At 45.5% G+C, this 15,489-nt stretch overlaps 1 protein-coding gene across 3 annotated transcripts; it reads right to left on the reverse strand.

Annotated features, from left to right (window-relative positions):
* Positions 1 to 1,439: 1,439 nt before the first annotated feature.
* LOC147159131 (uncharacterized) lies at positions 1,440 to 14,758 on the reverse strand. 3 transcript variants are annotated; one of them, XM_086059006.1, is made up of 4 exons: positions 14,663 to 14,758; positions 11,790 to 12,142; positions 9,827 to 10,820; positions 1,440 to 6,876 (listed from the first exon to the last, which is right to left on the reverse strand). In XM_086059006.1, the coding sequence occupies exons 2-4, from the start codon at positions 12,136 to 12,138 to the stop codon at positions 6,579 to 6,581; spliced, it is 1,641 nt and encodes a 546-aa protein (XP_085915132.1). In that variant the 5' UTR covers positions 12,139 to 12,142; positions 14,663 to 14,758; the 3' UTR covers positions 1,440 to 6,578. The 3 variants fall into 3 exon arrangements, with proteins under 3 accessions (XP_085915132.1, XP_085915129.1, XP_085915130.1); XM_086059003.1 differs by having other exon boundaries at positions 9,827 to 10,841; XM_086059004.1 differs by lacking the exon at positions 14,663 to 14,758 and adding an exon at positions 13,981 to 14,509 and having other exon boundaries at positions 9,827 to 10,841.
* Positions 14,759 to 15,489: the final 731 nt, after the last annotated feature.

Raw genomic sequence — 15,489 nt, forward strand, 5'->3', positions numbered from 1 at the left:
AAATACAAGACAACAGTTAATTCATATGTTAAGCCAATCTATAGTCCTTTGTTCTCTTGCCTGGGAAAGAGAAGGGTAACAAGTTTATTTTCTATATTATCTGGAGGGAGTAGAGTTTGTACCAGTCTGTGTCCGGTCGAAGAGAGTCCAAGGACAGGCTGATTTATTATTGTTCAAGTCTAATCTGATTTGTACTCATGGGAGGGGAGAGGAGACTTTTCGTATTCACTCACTTTTCAATAAATAATGATGTGCGAGAGGAGGCGGCACACACAATCTGAACGGAACACGGCTTGAGTGTCTTCATTTTGTGTGATCAGAAGCTTCTGAATAATTATACCTTTGCAAAGGGACTTCTTCACCAGAATCTCACCATTCAGTTAATTGAACACGCAAAGAGTACAATACAAATATTGTCTACTCTAACATATGCAAGGTTTTAAAACGATAAATTGCAGGTCAGTTTTAAGTCCGGACTTCAACTTGGACTTTCAACAAGAATTCAGAGGGACTTTCTGGTCTGGTATGTTACAGATGCCAACAAACATCGGTTGCTTGTTTACCCGCCGGGGAGCTAGCTAGCTAGCTAGCTAGCACGAAGGGCTAAAGCCGAACTGTGGCAGGCTTTTTGCTTTGTGGACCGGGATTTGCCATTTCTGCACACCGGCAGGTTCACATCACCAGACTTGTCCTGTTGGATTTTGCTACTCTTTGCTCTCCTTCCTAACTCCCAAATAACAGTGACCGTTCATCTTTTCGTTCAAACTTCGTTCCATCCAACTGCGTTTTGATGAGTTATTAACATTGTTTTTCAGTTTCAATTTATATTTTAGCCGTTTTGGATTTAGTTATAGCTGTGTAGCTCAATGAATAGTATTGTATTCTTATCTGTCTCACTCTCATGAGAATAGAAGGGCAACGGGTTTCTTCCACTGCTATCTTGAAGGGAGTGTAGTCTAGTACCGGTCTCTGTCGGAAGAGGGGAGGCACAGGCTGAGGTATTATTGTTTTTCTCTAATCTGTTTTATACCTATGGGAACTTGCTGAACTTGCTGATGGGAACAGAAGGGGGGATTTTCTTGTATTCACTGAGTTGTAAACAAATGTACTGTGGGCTGATGGGAGGAGACTTTTCGTATTCACCCACTTTTCAATAAATAATGATGTGCAGCAGAAGGACGGACACGCAATCTGAACAGAACACGGTTTGAGTGTCTTCATTGTGTGAGCAGAAATTTCTGTTAACCTTTGCAAAGGGACTTCTTCACCAGAATCTCACCATTCAGTTAATTGAACACGCAAAGAGTACAATACCAAATATTGTCTACTCTAACAGTTTCCAATGAACATCTCAATACAAACAGCGGGAGTCCAGCCCAACCCGTCCAAATAACCCAAAACCGAAAGGAAGAGCTAAAAAAAAGACAGGACACAAGCAGTTCTTTTGATCTCACCTTTTTATTAATTCCTTTGTTCAACAGAGCAAATTACACGTGACCCCACTGTCACGTTATCCGACTGTACAACACAAGCAACTTCTCAAGAGTCCTGTCATGTTTATTGATGCGAGTCACCAAAAGACCAAACCGGCAAAGTGCGTCACACAACTGACGCTGGACCTTGCGGCGGGTGCATCTTTTGATTTGCCCAAAGAGCTACGACATTCATTCACACAGATGAAACATAAGTGGCGCTCAAGGGAGAAACAAAATTGAAAAAAAAAAAATCAACCGTGAACTCTCAAAAAGCAGAAAGGAGTCACCAATACTCACCTGTGAAAGCGTGGCCGCCTCCATCGTCCGAAGGTTCACGAGCATCCTAGAAGAACTCTGAGATTGTTTATAATCTCTCGGCGGCACCAGCCCAAACCCCTCCTCAAAATCCGCAACCCCCAGTCACGCACGCACGCACGCACCAACATAGCAAATCCATTTCCACCGTACAGTGAACCCCCGCTATGAACCCAATTTCAACTTCCTGGCTTCTGCTCTATGGCACCTGTTTTGCAAGTGGTCCCTTTTCACATGTTTTGAGGAACGTGTAGCGGAAGACATGTTGTGTCATACAAGCGCGAGAAGAGAACGTTTTACTGCTCGTGTGTTCAAGTGGCAGTTGTTTGAAGGTTTAGAATGACTGCACGTCAATAGCATCTTTCATTCTTTTAGCAGTAAGATAGCAGAAATTCATTATAGAAATACAAAAATATCAGTGTTCCATTCTCTTTTATTTTATGCGTCAGTTTAATGCCCGGATCAAAACATAGCAATAAAGTGCAAATGATTTTAAATCCAGGTTAAAAACTGCGCTTTTCCCAATTGTTTAAGATGAAGGTCGTTCAAAACATTTTTTAAATCATGGCTTCCAGAAAATCTAGTTCTTGCACCCCAAGTTCGTTTAGTCATTTTAGCAAGCTACTTTTTTATTTCTTAACTTTGATTTAACTCTTTTTATTGCATTTGTAATTGCATTTAAATGTTGTACTCTTCATTACGCCCCAAAAATTTAAGACAGTGTAACTACAATGTTCATCTACTCGCACCAGTGCAACCTGTCATTTTTTATTATTATCATTAATATCCTTGAATACTTTTTGGTGTTGAAAAAACTTCTCTGCCACAACTCAGTCTATTTATCAGTAACAAAGTGAACATTTTGTGACTTGAATATTTACTTAAAAGTCACTTTACAGCGTGCGCCCTAAATCTGCGACTTGCGCCCCAAATATTGCAGGTTAGGGGCCACTAAACTCCGCTCCCTAAAAATACTGTACAGGTATTCACTCAACATGGAGGATGGTAACAAGAGTGAAATGACACCATCTAGTGGCCGTGCATAATAATTACACTACGTGACATCTATTTTCACCTGAATTCCACACCCTCCCACAGCAACTTTGCAAGGAGCAACACTGAATGTTAGCTGACTCTTTTAGTGTATCCATAAAAAAATAATTATAAAAAAAAACTAACTGATCCAGGTACACTTCCATTGGGACTAACAATTGGCGAGAGGCAAGCCAAATTTGCATGTTTTTTGGAGGTGTGTGAGCGGGACAATTCTTAAAAAATATATAATTATTATTTTTTTTTTTTAAATACAGCGTTTTCTGGACTTTACACCCATTTCATCGACTGTATCGAGATTAAACGACATTTTGCATTCCCTGCAAAATCGGTGATCGGCTGTAATGGCATAATTTGCAATCAATCAATGTCGTCATTGATCGGCTCTGCGCAATAAGGCCAACGTGACCTCGTTCATTCTCGGGTCATTCTGTGTTGCCACAGTGTTTATGTGAGCCCGAAAGCGAATCTAATTTTAGCCTTGTAGCGTGTCATGGGAGCAGAAAGCCTTTGCGCCAAAAGTTCCGCCTCTGCATCAGAACATTCAATTACAAAGTAATAGTAATAGTGTTTGTTTATTTCCCCCCCCCCGAGAACCGTCAAAAAATAACTAGCTACAGTATGTGTGTTATTTGATTTTAACATCTCTTTAATTCAAAATCACTCAAGAGTAAGTTACAAAAACTTAAAAATAGCAAAAGTATTGAGTACATGATTGACTGGGGATGTTTATGCATTTTTTTCATAGATGTTATAAACATTACATTACGTTTATGTTCATCTGCGTTTTTTGGAAAAATTTGGGGGGGTTGAAAAGATTTTTTTCCCATTGCATTTTAATGGGCCTCACATTGTTTAAAGCGATATATTGCTCCATCTTCCAATCAAATCGGTGATTGAGTCCATTTTATTTCAAACTTGCTGATCGAGCCCAAAAATCCTGATGGTGTTTTTCACGTGTTTGGTCAAAATATCAAAACAATTTTGATATGGTTTGTCTCGATGACATTTTGGAATGTATCCCCCCCCATGAGAACAGGGGTTCACTCTACACACACACACACACACACGCACACACACTCAATTTTCCTCTGCATCTCCCAGCTAAGAAGATGGCGAAGCGGTGGGAGGATCCGGGAGGTCCGAGTCAGAGCTCCCAACCGGTGACGGCGGCGGTGGCGGCGGGCAAAAGCACGGCTGTGTACACGGCGGCTGGGAAGGGGCAGGGATGGGTGCGAGGGCGGCGAATGCGGCGGAACGAGATGGACTTTTGGTTGGGTGGGGGAAAGAAGGAGCCGTGCCCCCCCCCTGATGTGAGCGAGGACTTGAGGTGGGTTCAAGCCAAGTACAAGAGAAGGGTAGTGTGTGTGTGTGTGTGTGTGTGTGTGTGTGTGGTCTCAAGGACAAGGCAGAGTTAAAGGGAAGGGTTGTAGGTGTGTGTGTGTGGCAAGGTGAGGGGGGGGGGGGGGGGGCAAAGCTTTGCTCATTTACCTCGGTGGCGAGTGACGTCACGCTAAAAAGTCATCCACGCCGCCATCCAGGTGACCTAATTCAGTTGACACAGTTAGTGGCGGAGGCCGTGGCGGGCCGCTGGCATCATGCACAATCGACACACAAACAAACACACCCACCCAAGCCAACCAACCCCCCCACCCAGCAGAGAGAAGATAAAGATAAAGAAGAAGAAGCGCACATGGCCCAAGCTTGGTGTTCCTTTAGTCAGCACGAAACATCGAGAGAACGTTTATTCAAGTTTGGATACACGTGTCAAATCGGAGCATGCCCTCAATAAAACAAGACACAAAAAAGTTGACACAAACTTCTACAGAGGATGCAACCACAAATTTACACTGCGACCACCATGTGGGGGAGGGGCAGGGGAAGGGGAAGGGGAGGGGGGCGCAGCAAGGCAGTCGGGTGATTGTAGGGGAAGGGGGAGCGGTGCGTGTCAATGTGCAGCTGTCAAATCGTTAATTTTAGAAAAATAAGGCTGATTACGTGAAATAAGAATTTCTTTGCAAGAGGTCTGACATTTGGGGTACAGAAAGATACTGCCCCCCCCCCCCCCAGCCAGCCCCCACCCCATGCCATCTCTACTGTGCTCACCACCGCGCCGTGATGTCTTCTAATGTGAAATGAACATAAACGAGCACCCCCGCCCCCCCCAACCATGACGGTCAAAAAGCACTTGTTGCGTAGGCACCGAGTCCATCGTCTCATCATTCGCAAGTCGACATGCGCCGCACAAGAACAACAACAACAAACTAAACTCGTAAAGATACTGAACGTGGCGGGGAGGTGAAATGGAGGGACAAGAGGTAGGCTGCTGTATAAAAACGAGAGGCGAGGCAGTGGCCGCCTGCGTTGCCATGACGACAGCAAGCGGCAGCGGGGGGGAACACAAATTTTAAGTACGTCTTGTGTGTGCTTTTAAATACACGCCCCCACCCCCGTACCCACACACACGCACACACACACACGCGCACACACACACCTTGCAGACCCTTCGGTTCTGTCCGTCACAATGCAGCCACCACGCGGCGTGTGCTTATCTGACCTCGTCACTAAAATGATTCACATAAGGCAACAATGACCACCGCCACCTCTTGAACACACACGGGAGGATGGCGAGTGGCACGGAAGTTGACTTCCTGTGGCAGGTGCGAGGAACTCAACAAAAAAAAAAAAAGCGAAGGTGAGGCGCCGAAGCGGCTCACTACTGGCACAACAGAAAAAGGTCAAAATGCGCGACACCCAAAAGTTTGGGATGTTGTTGGCCTCATTGGTCAAATTTCACCTTGACCCAAAAAATGCACTTTAACCTTTACAGGTCAACTTCATTTCACCTCAAGACTTTGAATAAGAAGTAAGAATATAGCACCTCATAAATGACCAAGTAAACTGATAATTGCTTAATTGTTAAGATCCCTTGTTGTTGTGTACGGATGTTTTTTTCTTAAGCCCGTTTGTTTGTTTTCTGTTCCCGAACATGTTTTTTTTGTGAGCTTGTGGCATCCATGGAATGAATAAAAAGGAAAAAGATCCCTCCCTATTAAAATGTTCCAAATTCTTGGAATTTCTGGCTCTCAACGGTAAATATTTGCTGATTTTTCCTCAAATCAAAATAAGATTTCCTTTTACTTTGGAAAACAATGAGCAATACATATTTATGCTTATTTGAGATCACGTTACAGGCCAAACCTGTAAAAATCAGTAACTCGAATGAGTTGACGTGCATTTTTCTGCACTGAGAATTCAAAAATAATTTCCCCTTTCAGGGGGAAAAAAGGGATGGGAATTAAATTAATCAATTAATTAATTAATCAAATAATGGCCCGATTTAAACAGCTGTTCTGAATTTAGCCATTCAGTTTGTTGTCATCGAAGAGTCAATTATGCAAAAAGCACTGAAACGCTGAGCAGTCAAACGCGCGCATTCAAGAGTTCATCCAAGGTCAAATGAAGTTCGCCTGTGAAGGTTTTAGCACATTTCCAATTCAACCAACCAAACTTTCTGAGGAGTGCGCGTCTTCACTACTGGCACGACTAGAGTAGCGGTCAAAGATGGCCGACAGGTGAGGGGCTGCACCGCATGACGAACAGAACAGCTGGTCAAGCAGGTTAATAGCCCCCCCCCCCCCCCCCCCCCCCAACTAACGCACACAAAACAGCCCGTTTGAGGAGGAAGGGAGCAAAGGAGGGGCGGGGGCAGGGGAGGGGAGGAGGGGGGGCAGACTATCGGAAGGGGGGCTCAGGCGTGTGAAGGGAGAGTTCGGGTCGGCGGAGGACGGACTCCTTGCGCGTGGTCGGCGGCAACGGCGGCTCATACACCCTGGGCGCGGCTATGGCGGCGGCCACGGCCGCAGCCGCGGCGGGGACGACTGGCCTGAGGGCGTCCAGCGTGGCCACGGGCTGGGCCGACATGGCGGTCACCGCCTGCATGCTCGGGATGGCGGTCATGGCGCCGGGGGAGGGGTAGGCGTACTGGAAGTGAGGGTACTGCTGCAGTTGCTGGTAGTAGTCGGCGTAGTATCTGCGGAGGGCGGCAACAGACCAGCGTTACAATCCGCGCCTTTCCTGCTTTTCTGCCAAAAATATCAAGTGACTGATCATTTTGCCATTTGCAGGGTTTCGCCCATTTGAAAATGTTCTCCTCTCAATACTGCAGCTTTCGATGAGATTATTTTTCCCGTGTATTTCCGAACAAACAAGCCATGAGTTCACCTGCATTACAATAATATTGTTTATTGTGACACCGACATTTACCGGGGCGGCACGGTGGCTAACTGGTTAGCACGTCCGCCTCCCAGTGCAAAGGTTGTGAGATCAAGTCCGGGCTTCGGCCTTCCTGGGTGGAGTTTGCATGTTCTCCCCCCCGTGCTTGCGTGGGTTTTCTCCGGGTACTCCGGTTTCCTCCCGCATTCCAAAAACATGCATGGCAGGTGAATTGGACACTCCAAATTGTCCATAGGTGTGATTGTGAGTATGGTTGTTGGTCTCTGTGTGCCCTGCGATTGGCTGGCAACCAGTTCAGGGTGTGCCCCCGCCTACTGCCCCGAAGCCAGCTGGGATAGGCTCCAGCAACCCCGCGACCCTTGTGAGGACAAGCAGTAAAAGAAAATGGATGGATGGATGGATGACATTTACCACACGTTTGAAATTTGTGTGAACTACTTGCAGGCTTTTAAGCATTCACTACGCAACTTAACAAAATTCCAACAAACAAGTGTCGAAAGGCTGATCTTGTCTGTCCATGGGACATTTTCCCCCAAAGTTCCAGATTTGTCCAAATTGCTGTCTCGCCTTTTTTTTATTTTTTATTAAGTGTTGTCTCCTCGGTCATCTCCCATCAAGTCCTCAAACGACGACGAATGGCGCCATCTGACACTGTCGTATCTTGACCTTGGCGTTCACCTTTCCTTTCTTTGGACGTCGTACTGGGTGTCCTTTGTTTTTCTCCTCCTCTTCAATTTTCCTCCTGCAGCCACACCCGGGAAGTTTGGCTACGGTCCCGCGGGGATCTTGCCATTTCTGAATATGCGCAACTGTCGTCCCAGGAACATCAAGCTGCTTGGAGACGGCCCGTCTCGCTTCCGCCGTTGCACGCCACGTCGCCAAACAGCTTGTCGGCTTTTCAACAGGCCGAGTGGCCCCGCTTACAAGTTTGATGGCACCCGTGCTGCTCATCCGAGGCCACACCTTGGTTGAACACGCCCGTGTGGTCCAATTATTTTTATGATGGATTTTTGTCGAGGCCCGTTTCATGACTTCTTCAAAAATTCTACTGAACCACAATTCAAAAGCAATGTCTGATTTTCACTTATGACTTGCCTTTGACAGATTCACGTTATTTCTGTGAGAAGCGTTAAGAAGCGTCACACATGACGGATGGACGTGGCTTTTTCTTTCATCAACGGGAAGATACTAACAATTTTGTCCGTGCGTATTTCGTAATAAAGAGCGCACGTGTGAGCAACAGCGAGACTTAACGAGTGTGTGTGATATGTGGCTAATGCTATAGCTAACTTGGTTCAGCTTGAAGAAGGTCACAAAGACGGCTGTAAACAAGTAGTACTTACCAGATTACACCAATTTCCTCGTTCGCCGTTCTCCAGGTCGCCTCTTTTTTTTTTTTTTTTCATACTGTCCCGGTGTTGGTAGCAGGATTTATCAAAAAGTTCCCGGTGCTTACCACCCGCGACTTGCCGTCATTGTTGTCGGACGCCGTGAGCGCCGCAGTCTATTTCGATGCCGGCAAATTCAGATCTTACGCCTTTTCAAGGGACATTGTATGAAAACGACAAACTTGAACCCTATCACACTCTCATTTGGACTAATGCATAAACGATTTGAAAAAATGCATTTTGATGGCATGGGACTTTCAACGAGGGCGACCTGATGGTTAACTAAATGCAGAGCGTCCATATACTGTCTCACCCAGCCGTACTTTTCCTGGTCCTCATTTCTCTCAGATTTGTTCTCTCTCAAATCCGCCATTTAATGCTACTCTTCTCCTGAATTGAATTCACATCACAGTCAAGAATTTCTGTGTATCCAAGCACAAGAGCATTCTTAGTTGACTCCCTCCAGCTTCAAGAGCAAATGACAAAACAACAGAAGACAGATGCAGACACACGTCTGGCCAAAAGGATGTCTTCATGGGCCATGACAAAAAAAAAAAATTCTTCCTATTGTCCAATCCCGATTATTAGAGCAATTGTTCTATATATTTTTTGAATTGCCAGTTTTAATACATCTGGACTCAAAACTAAAGAAACTAGAGAATTGATTTCTAGAGAGTTTATTAAACATATGAAGTATTTTTTTTAAACAAAACAAAAAAAGATTAACATAAAAAAAATATGAAAACATTTTTTTACTCCACAGTACAAGAAAAGTAGAACAATATAAAATAACACATTAAACTAGTTTACAGTCTTGAATGTTTTGGCAGGTATACAAGAGCAAAAATAAACAAATTGCCCCCTCTGGTAAAATTACGGTGTCTTCAAATGTCAACATTATCATTTTGAACGTAACATCATTTAGGACCTTAAGAGTCAGTAGAGTACGGTCGGTGCAAAAGAGGCTCTTGCCTGCAGCCAAAGTAAATCGAATGCATAAAGCAGATTACAATAAATAAGACGTTTGTCATTTTTATTGATACTTCTGATCGTTTGAGTGATCGTGGTCTGGGGCGCCTTACCAAACTTTCAGGTAAACGTCACTAATTTCATCTTCAAATCAAAATCAGTTCTGTGGCTCCTTTTGCAAGTTTGTATTTTTGACCGGGGTGTAAAATTGAAAAAAAAATGTATTCTATTTTTTTTTGTGGGGGATTAAAAACAAATGACAAAATAATCAGTCACCATTTCAATTGCCAATTGAAAACGAAAAGAAGAAAGAAGATACACAGCTTGATCGGCAACACGCCGGCAAAGCAAGCGGTCGTGGTCGGCGGCGGCCGGCAGACGACGTCCTACCTTGCCACGTGGTCCTCGGTCGCTTCTGACGCCGCCTCCTCGGCAGCGCGGCCGGCGGGTGTCGGGAGCAGGGAGCGCCGCGGTTTGGCCCGCTGGTAAATGAAAGGCTTCATGATGGGGTCCGGCAGGAGGGGGGCAGTCCGTCGTAGCGGGCTGCGGTCCCGCTCAGTGGACTTGCTCGCCACCGCCTGCTGCTCGGCCACAACCTGCTGACCTTGAGCAAAATAATGAGCCTGCCTGGCCGCTTCAAAGATGGCCGTCGCGTGGTCTGCGGCTCCCATGGCGGTGATGTGAGCGTAGGCAGGCGACATGGCTGACGCGACGGTGTAGGCGGGGTTCACCGCCGCCGCCGCCGACTGCATGTCGATCCCGGGCGCGGCAGTTAGGTAGATGGGGTTGGCCATCGCCTGGGTATAAACGGGCGTCGTGTAGGCAGACGCCGCGGCGGGATTGGCTGCCATCTGGCCGTAGATGTTGGGGGCGACCGAGCCGTAAACTTGAGCGGCCCCCGACGTCAACGCGGCCTGGTTGGCCACCGAGCCGTACAGCTGATTGGCCACGTTGGCTCCGTACACCTGACTGGCGAGGGCGCCGTAGACGGCCGGATTGACGGGGTTCCCGTCTGTGCGTGTGCCCGTGGTGATCCCGGTGAGGGCGGCGTAGGTGGGGTCAAAGGTGGACGTGTTGTACACAGAGTTGTGCACGCTCTGCTGCACTTGCAGAGGGAGGCCGGCGGCGGCGGCGGCAGCGGCGGCCAGGACGGCGGCCTGACTCTGGTACTGCTCCAGAGTGGGCTTCCCGACGGGACACTCACCGGCGTAGTGGCCCTGCTTGCCGCAGCTGACGCACGGGATCTTGCCGGTGGGCGTCTGCTTGCTGGGCTGAACTTTGGAGAGCTCCACGGAGAGCGGCCGCCCCTTAAAGGAAGTGCCGTGAAGTGCCTCGATGGCCTGAAGTGCGTCTTCCTTGTTCTCCATGTGCACAAAGGCGTAACCTACGGAAGAGGAATGCCTGGCTGTCATTGAGCACAGGGACAACAATTAGCATCATGGCTACCACCTAACCGCCAATACTGAAGCAGGATGTGGCCCATGACTAGACCAGGTTGCAATATTCACTCAAGTTTCAAAGTTGGGAACTTTCCCTTGTAAATAAAACGGAAATGTACAAATTGAAGGTTGTCTTTTAGAGAACTCAAATATAGTCTGTAATAGTGATGTCCGATCACACTTTTTTGGCACCCGAGTCCGAATCTTTGATTTTTTGAGTCACGATGTGATACCCTAGAAAGGACAAAAGGGTGCAGTGGATTTTTCCTCAAATGAATAGAAATAAACATCCACAGACATTTTTACTGGTTGTTTATTTTTTGTGTAGTTTACTACTTCAAAATATAGTTCTCATTACTTGTATTGTTATCCACCTCAATTTTTTCTTATCGATGTTTTCTGTGTGTTTTTACCTCAGACCACCAAAAATGTCATTGTGGCAACTTTTGTATGACGTATTCTTTCATTTTCTAATTATCAATAATTAATTTGCATGTTAAAATGTGATTCTTATTTTTTCATTTTCTAATTATCAATAATTTGATTTAATTGATTATTTATTTGCAGTTGTTTCTGTGCATTTTTTTAATTATGTATTTGTCCTTTTTTTAAATCTCTGCGGTATCGAAAATGGTAGAGTATTTTCTTTTCTTCTTTGAAATTTTACTATTGTGATAACTCTAGCTGGGTTACTTGACGTCCTAGTGGGTAGCTTACGCTGCGATGATGGTTTATCGGCGTTATTTTTGAAATGACACCTTTAAATATTACGTTTGGACTTTTTTGAAAAGAACTGCACACCTTCTCGGTCAATCGTGACATGCAGTCTGCGATGCAAGCCTGCTTTTATTTTGAGCCTTGTCATTTGTGAAAAGGATTTAGCCAACACTCTCAGGCGTCACCTCTCAGCTCACCTTTGACTTTGTCGCATTCCAGAACTTTGCCAAAAGTCTGAAAGAGCTGCTGGAGATCCTCGGTGGTGCACATGCCACTCAGGTTCCCCACAAAGACTTTGGTGGAGTGCAGCGGCCGCCCCCGCGACTCCTCCACCACCAGGTTGCGGCCGCGGAACTCGCGGCCGTTGAGCTCGCGGATGGCGCGCTCGGCGGCGCCCTCGCCCTGCAGGTGCACAAAGGCGAACTGTCGCAGCACGCTGCAGCTCACCACGTGGCCGTACGGTTCAAAGATGGCCGACAGCTCCTCCTGGGTGGTGTCCAGCGCTAGGTTGCCCACAAACAGCTTCACCGTTTGGCCCTTGTCCATGGTGCTGCGCAGAGTGAGGGGAGGAGGGCTCGTTAGCTTTCGCTTCATTACTTGTCTGCATCTGCTCGCGCGTGTCAATCGCAACGCGACACCTCACGGCACATTCCTATCTTGTGGTCAAGACAACTGGCCCTGCATCGGCTGCTTTTGCGTTCAATCTTACAGACCTTAGATCAGATTACATTGAATTGCAACACGAGCTCGAGACCAGACTGGCTCGTTTTGTCACGATTCCAATATTCGGACCCCAATGCCGTACCTGTATAAAGTACCTGGCTCCAGGAGAACACATCAAAATAACGGCAGCTTAACGAGACAAAACGATCCCGGAGCTGCCATGATTTGTAGCTTTGAATAGAATACAATATCTTGATCTTTCAGGGAGGTTACCATTAAGGATGGAATTTCCAGGAGGAGAATTGACCTGGATTTCACGATTTTACACACACAACTGAAAGTCACGGTTTGTGTAGAAATAATAAAAACATCAACAAATGTGATATACATTCATTCAACTATTAATAACATGTACACACGTAAACGCAAGTGACCTACTCTGGCTAAAGGCAGGTCGCAAAGTCACTGACAAAAATAGATCAGGTGGTCAAAAATGTCACTTCTGAGATACCATCAAAAACATCCTCCTTAAGGTCTTAATTATCATTTCTCAGCAGCCCAAAAGTGTATGAAAATAGTATCACTGCTTATTTTTTTCGATTTAAAGGACTTCCGGCGCCAACGTCGACGGACCGTCCATCAGTCCGTATGGTCGGTTAGTCAATATTGACGGAATGCCCACCTTTGTTGGCCGGTCTTAAAATAACGGTGACAAAGTGACGACGGACCAACGATTACAGGTTGGTACAGATTGGGAAAAAAAAATGGCGGACTGACGATGACGAAGCGGGTGCTAAGCACCAACGAAAAATAAAACATATGTAAAATGCCCGCCTCTGCCTTTTAAGGGTTCAAATCTTGTACGATGTCATCACTTGCTGTAAGAATTGACTTTCCAGTGGTCTCTCAACACTTCCTGAAAGATTAGGGTCAATATCCTTTGGACCTTTGGAAGATGTATGCAAACAAAAACTTTGTGGTCAATCTTGGTGGTACTAGCATGTATTATATATCATTTTAAAGACAATAAAGTAAAGAATTAAGTTACATGAACATCTTAATTTACATGCTTTTTATCATTTTGCCACATACAGTATATGACAAGAGAAAAAAAGTTAATTGAAGGCAATTAGCTTTTAAGAAGCTGCTCATTAAAATCGTCAAAACGGACCGTGCCTAGAACTTGCCACCCGAGCCACCAATTAAAGCTAAACATATATTTGGTATGACTGCACTAACTAATGTGCATTCTCCTACAAAAATGATGGTGCCAGCGGGTACGAGGTAGCCTCAAGGCCAACAAGAGTAGCCCACGGGTTTGTTCTAAAAAAAAAATGGTTCACCAGTGATCACGGGACAATGTGACTTAAAAAAAAAAAAGGTTAACATTTATTTATCTATCGAAACTTTACATGTTTCTTTTGTAGCAAATGTTCTACATTTTGTTTAAAAATAAAATAAGATTGTGTTGTTCAAAAAAGGTCATTTAGGGCTGCAATTTGAACATTGTGCCAACACGCTATTTTTGCTCGGTCAATGCACGTCAGATCACCCACAAAAATGGCATTTTGAAACCCCACAACTTCCAATTTCAGTGAAATTTGGTGAAGTCGCAGGATGGAAAGTCAAAATGTCAAATTTCAGACTAATTGGATTGAGATATTGCAGTTTTTGTACTTTTTAGTAGCAAGGTATTGAGTCCATCCCCCTTTCATTTTATTTTACCTGACTATTTTCTTGACCCGATATTGTCCCACTCTCTTCTTCTATGATGGAGTGTAGTCTTGGGATTGAGGCCGTAAAGTGATGTCGCCCCCTCGAGTGCAGATCTGCTATTACAACTTCAAACTGCTTCACGACAGTAATCACTCCGAGGGCAAGTTCTCGATCCCATCTCCATTGGAGACTGCTCGCAACACACAATTACACCAAGACCAGCTCTACTTCAGTTTGCCGCATCGAAAAGGAACATATACATCGAACAGGCTTCTACAGAGGCCGATTAGAGCTGCGTGCTGATGACGTCAGCGGACGCTGACTCATCACATTCGCGTCGACGCAGACCGGAGTTAGCAACAAAACGGCTAATAAAGCAGGCCAACAAAGAATAAGCGGGCTCGGCGCGCAAACAAAAACAACACGCAACAAAACAAGGGCGGGGGAAAAAAACACGCCGTCGAAAAATCGAGCGGAAAGCAACATACTAAAGTCACACAATGAGACGAGACTGCTCGTGTGTTGCTGGTACGAGCACGTCGAGCACGTCGAGCACGCACACGTGTAACAAGCGGAACCAAACTACAGTCTGCGCCAACATTAGTCCATGTGGGCGGTTTCGGTTCCAACCCAAGAAAAACGGAAAGAGCCGCGTGGTACACAAAAGAAATGTTCCAATCGACCATCTTACCTTGGCGCTGTTGTTGCTCCTGTTTTTCAAAATGGACGCGGCTGCTTCCGCCTGACTGACTGACTGCCCGGCATTGAAGAGGAAGGGGAGGGGGAGGGGTGAGCGTGATGAGGGGGAGGGGGAGGGGGAGGGGTGAGTTTTGATGAGGAGGAGGGGCAGTCCGCTGACTCCACTCTATTTACGAGTAAAAAAAAAAAAAAAACACAAACACACACACAAAAAAACGTTTGTTGGTGAAAACAAGAAATGTGAAATCTAGGTACATATAAATAAATGCACTCTTGTCTTCTTACAAGCTCTTCTACCAATCCTACCATTTTCCTAACAGCTTATCCTCACGAGGTGCCCACAATGACACCCACGGACAGTTCGGAGTGGTCAAGCGGCCTCGCCATGCATGTTTATGGGATGTGAGAGGAAACAAAGAGTACGCGGAGTAAACCCACGCAGGCACGGGGAGAACATATCAATTCCACCGCTGATCTGAATATATTCTTCAGTTCGTTTGAGCACCGAACCGATGTATTTGAAAATTGCAATTCAATCATAACTCCCAATTTTGGTTGCAACACAAAGTTCAACCTTCAATGTGATAAGTTATTAACATTGTTTTTCAGTTTCAATTTATATTTTAGCCGTTTTGGATTTAGTTAACTCAGTATAGGCTCAATGAATGGAATTGTATTCTTGTCTGTGTTACTTTCATGAGGAAGGGCAACGAGTTCATACATTCATTCGCTATCTCTAAATGGGAGGGCCGGTCTCTGCTGGTCGGAAGGGAGTCAGACTTATTATTATTGTATTTTTTCTAATCTGATTTATACCCA

This window comes from Leptonotus elevatus, chromosome 17 (genome assembly GCF_054856555.1).
Source record: "Leptonotus elevatus isolate MCC_2025b chromosome 17, RoL_Lele_1.0, whole genome shotgun sequence".
Classification (NCBI taxonomy): domain Eukaryota; kingdom Metazoa; phylum Chordata; class Actinopteri; order Syngnathiformes; family Syngnathidae; genus Leptonotus; species Leptonotus elevatus.

Excerpts from the sequence above, each read along its gene's own strand:
- LOC147159131 (XM_086059003.1), bottom strand. The coding sequence starts at position 12,138 with ATGGACAAGGGCCAAACGGTGAAGCTGTTTGTGGGCAACCTAGCGCTG. Across the intron at positions 10,842-11,789 it reads GGAATGCGACAAAGTCAAAG|CCAGGCATTCCTCTTCCGTA; the intron begins GTGAGCTGAGAG and ends GCTCAATGACAG. Across the intron at positions 6,877-9,826 it reads ACCGAGGACCACGTGGCAAG|ATACTACGCCGACTACTACC; the intron begins GTAGGACGTCGT and ends CGCCCTCCGCAG.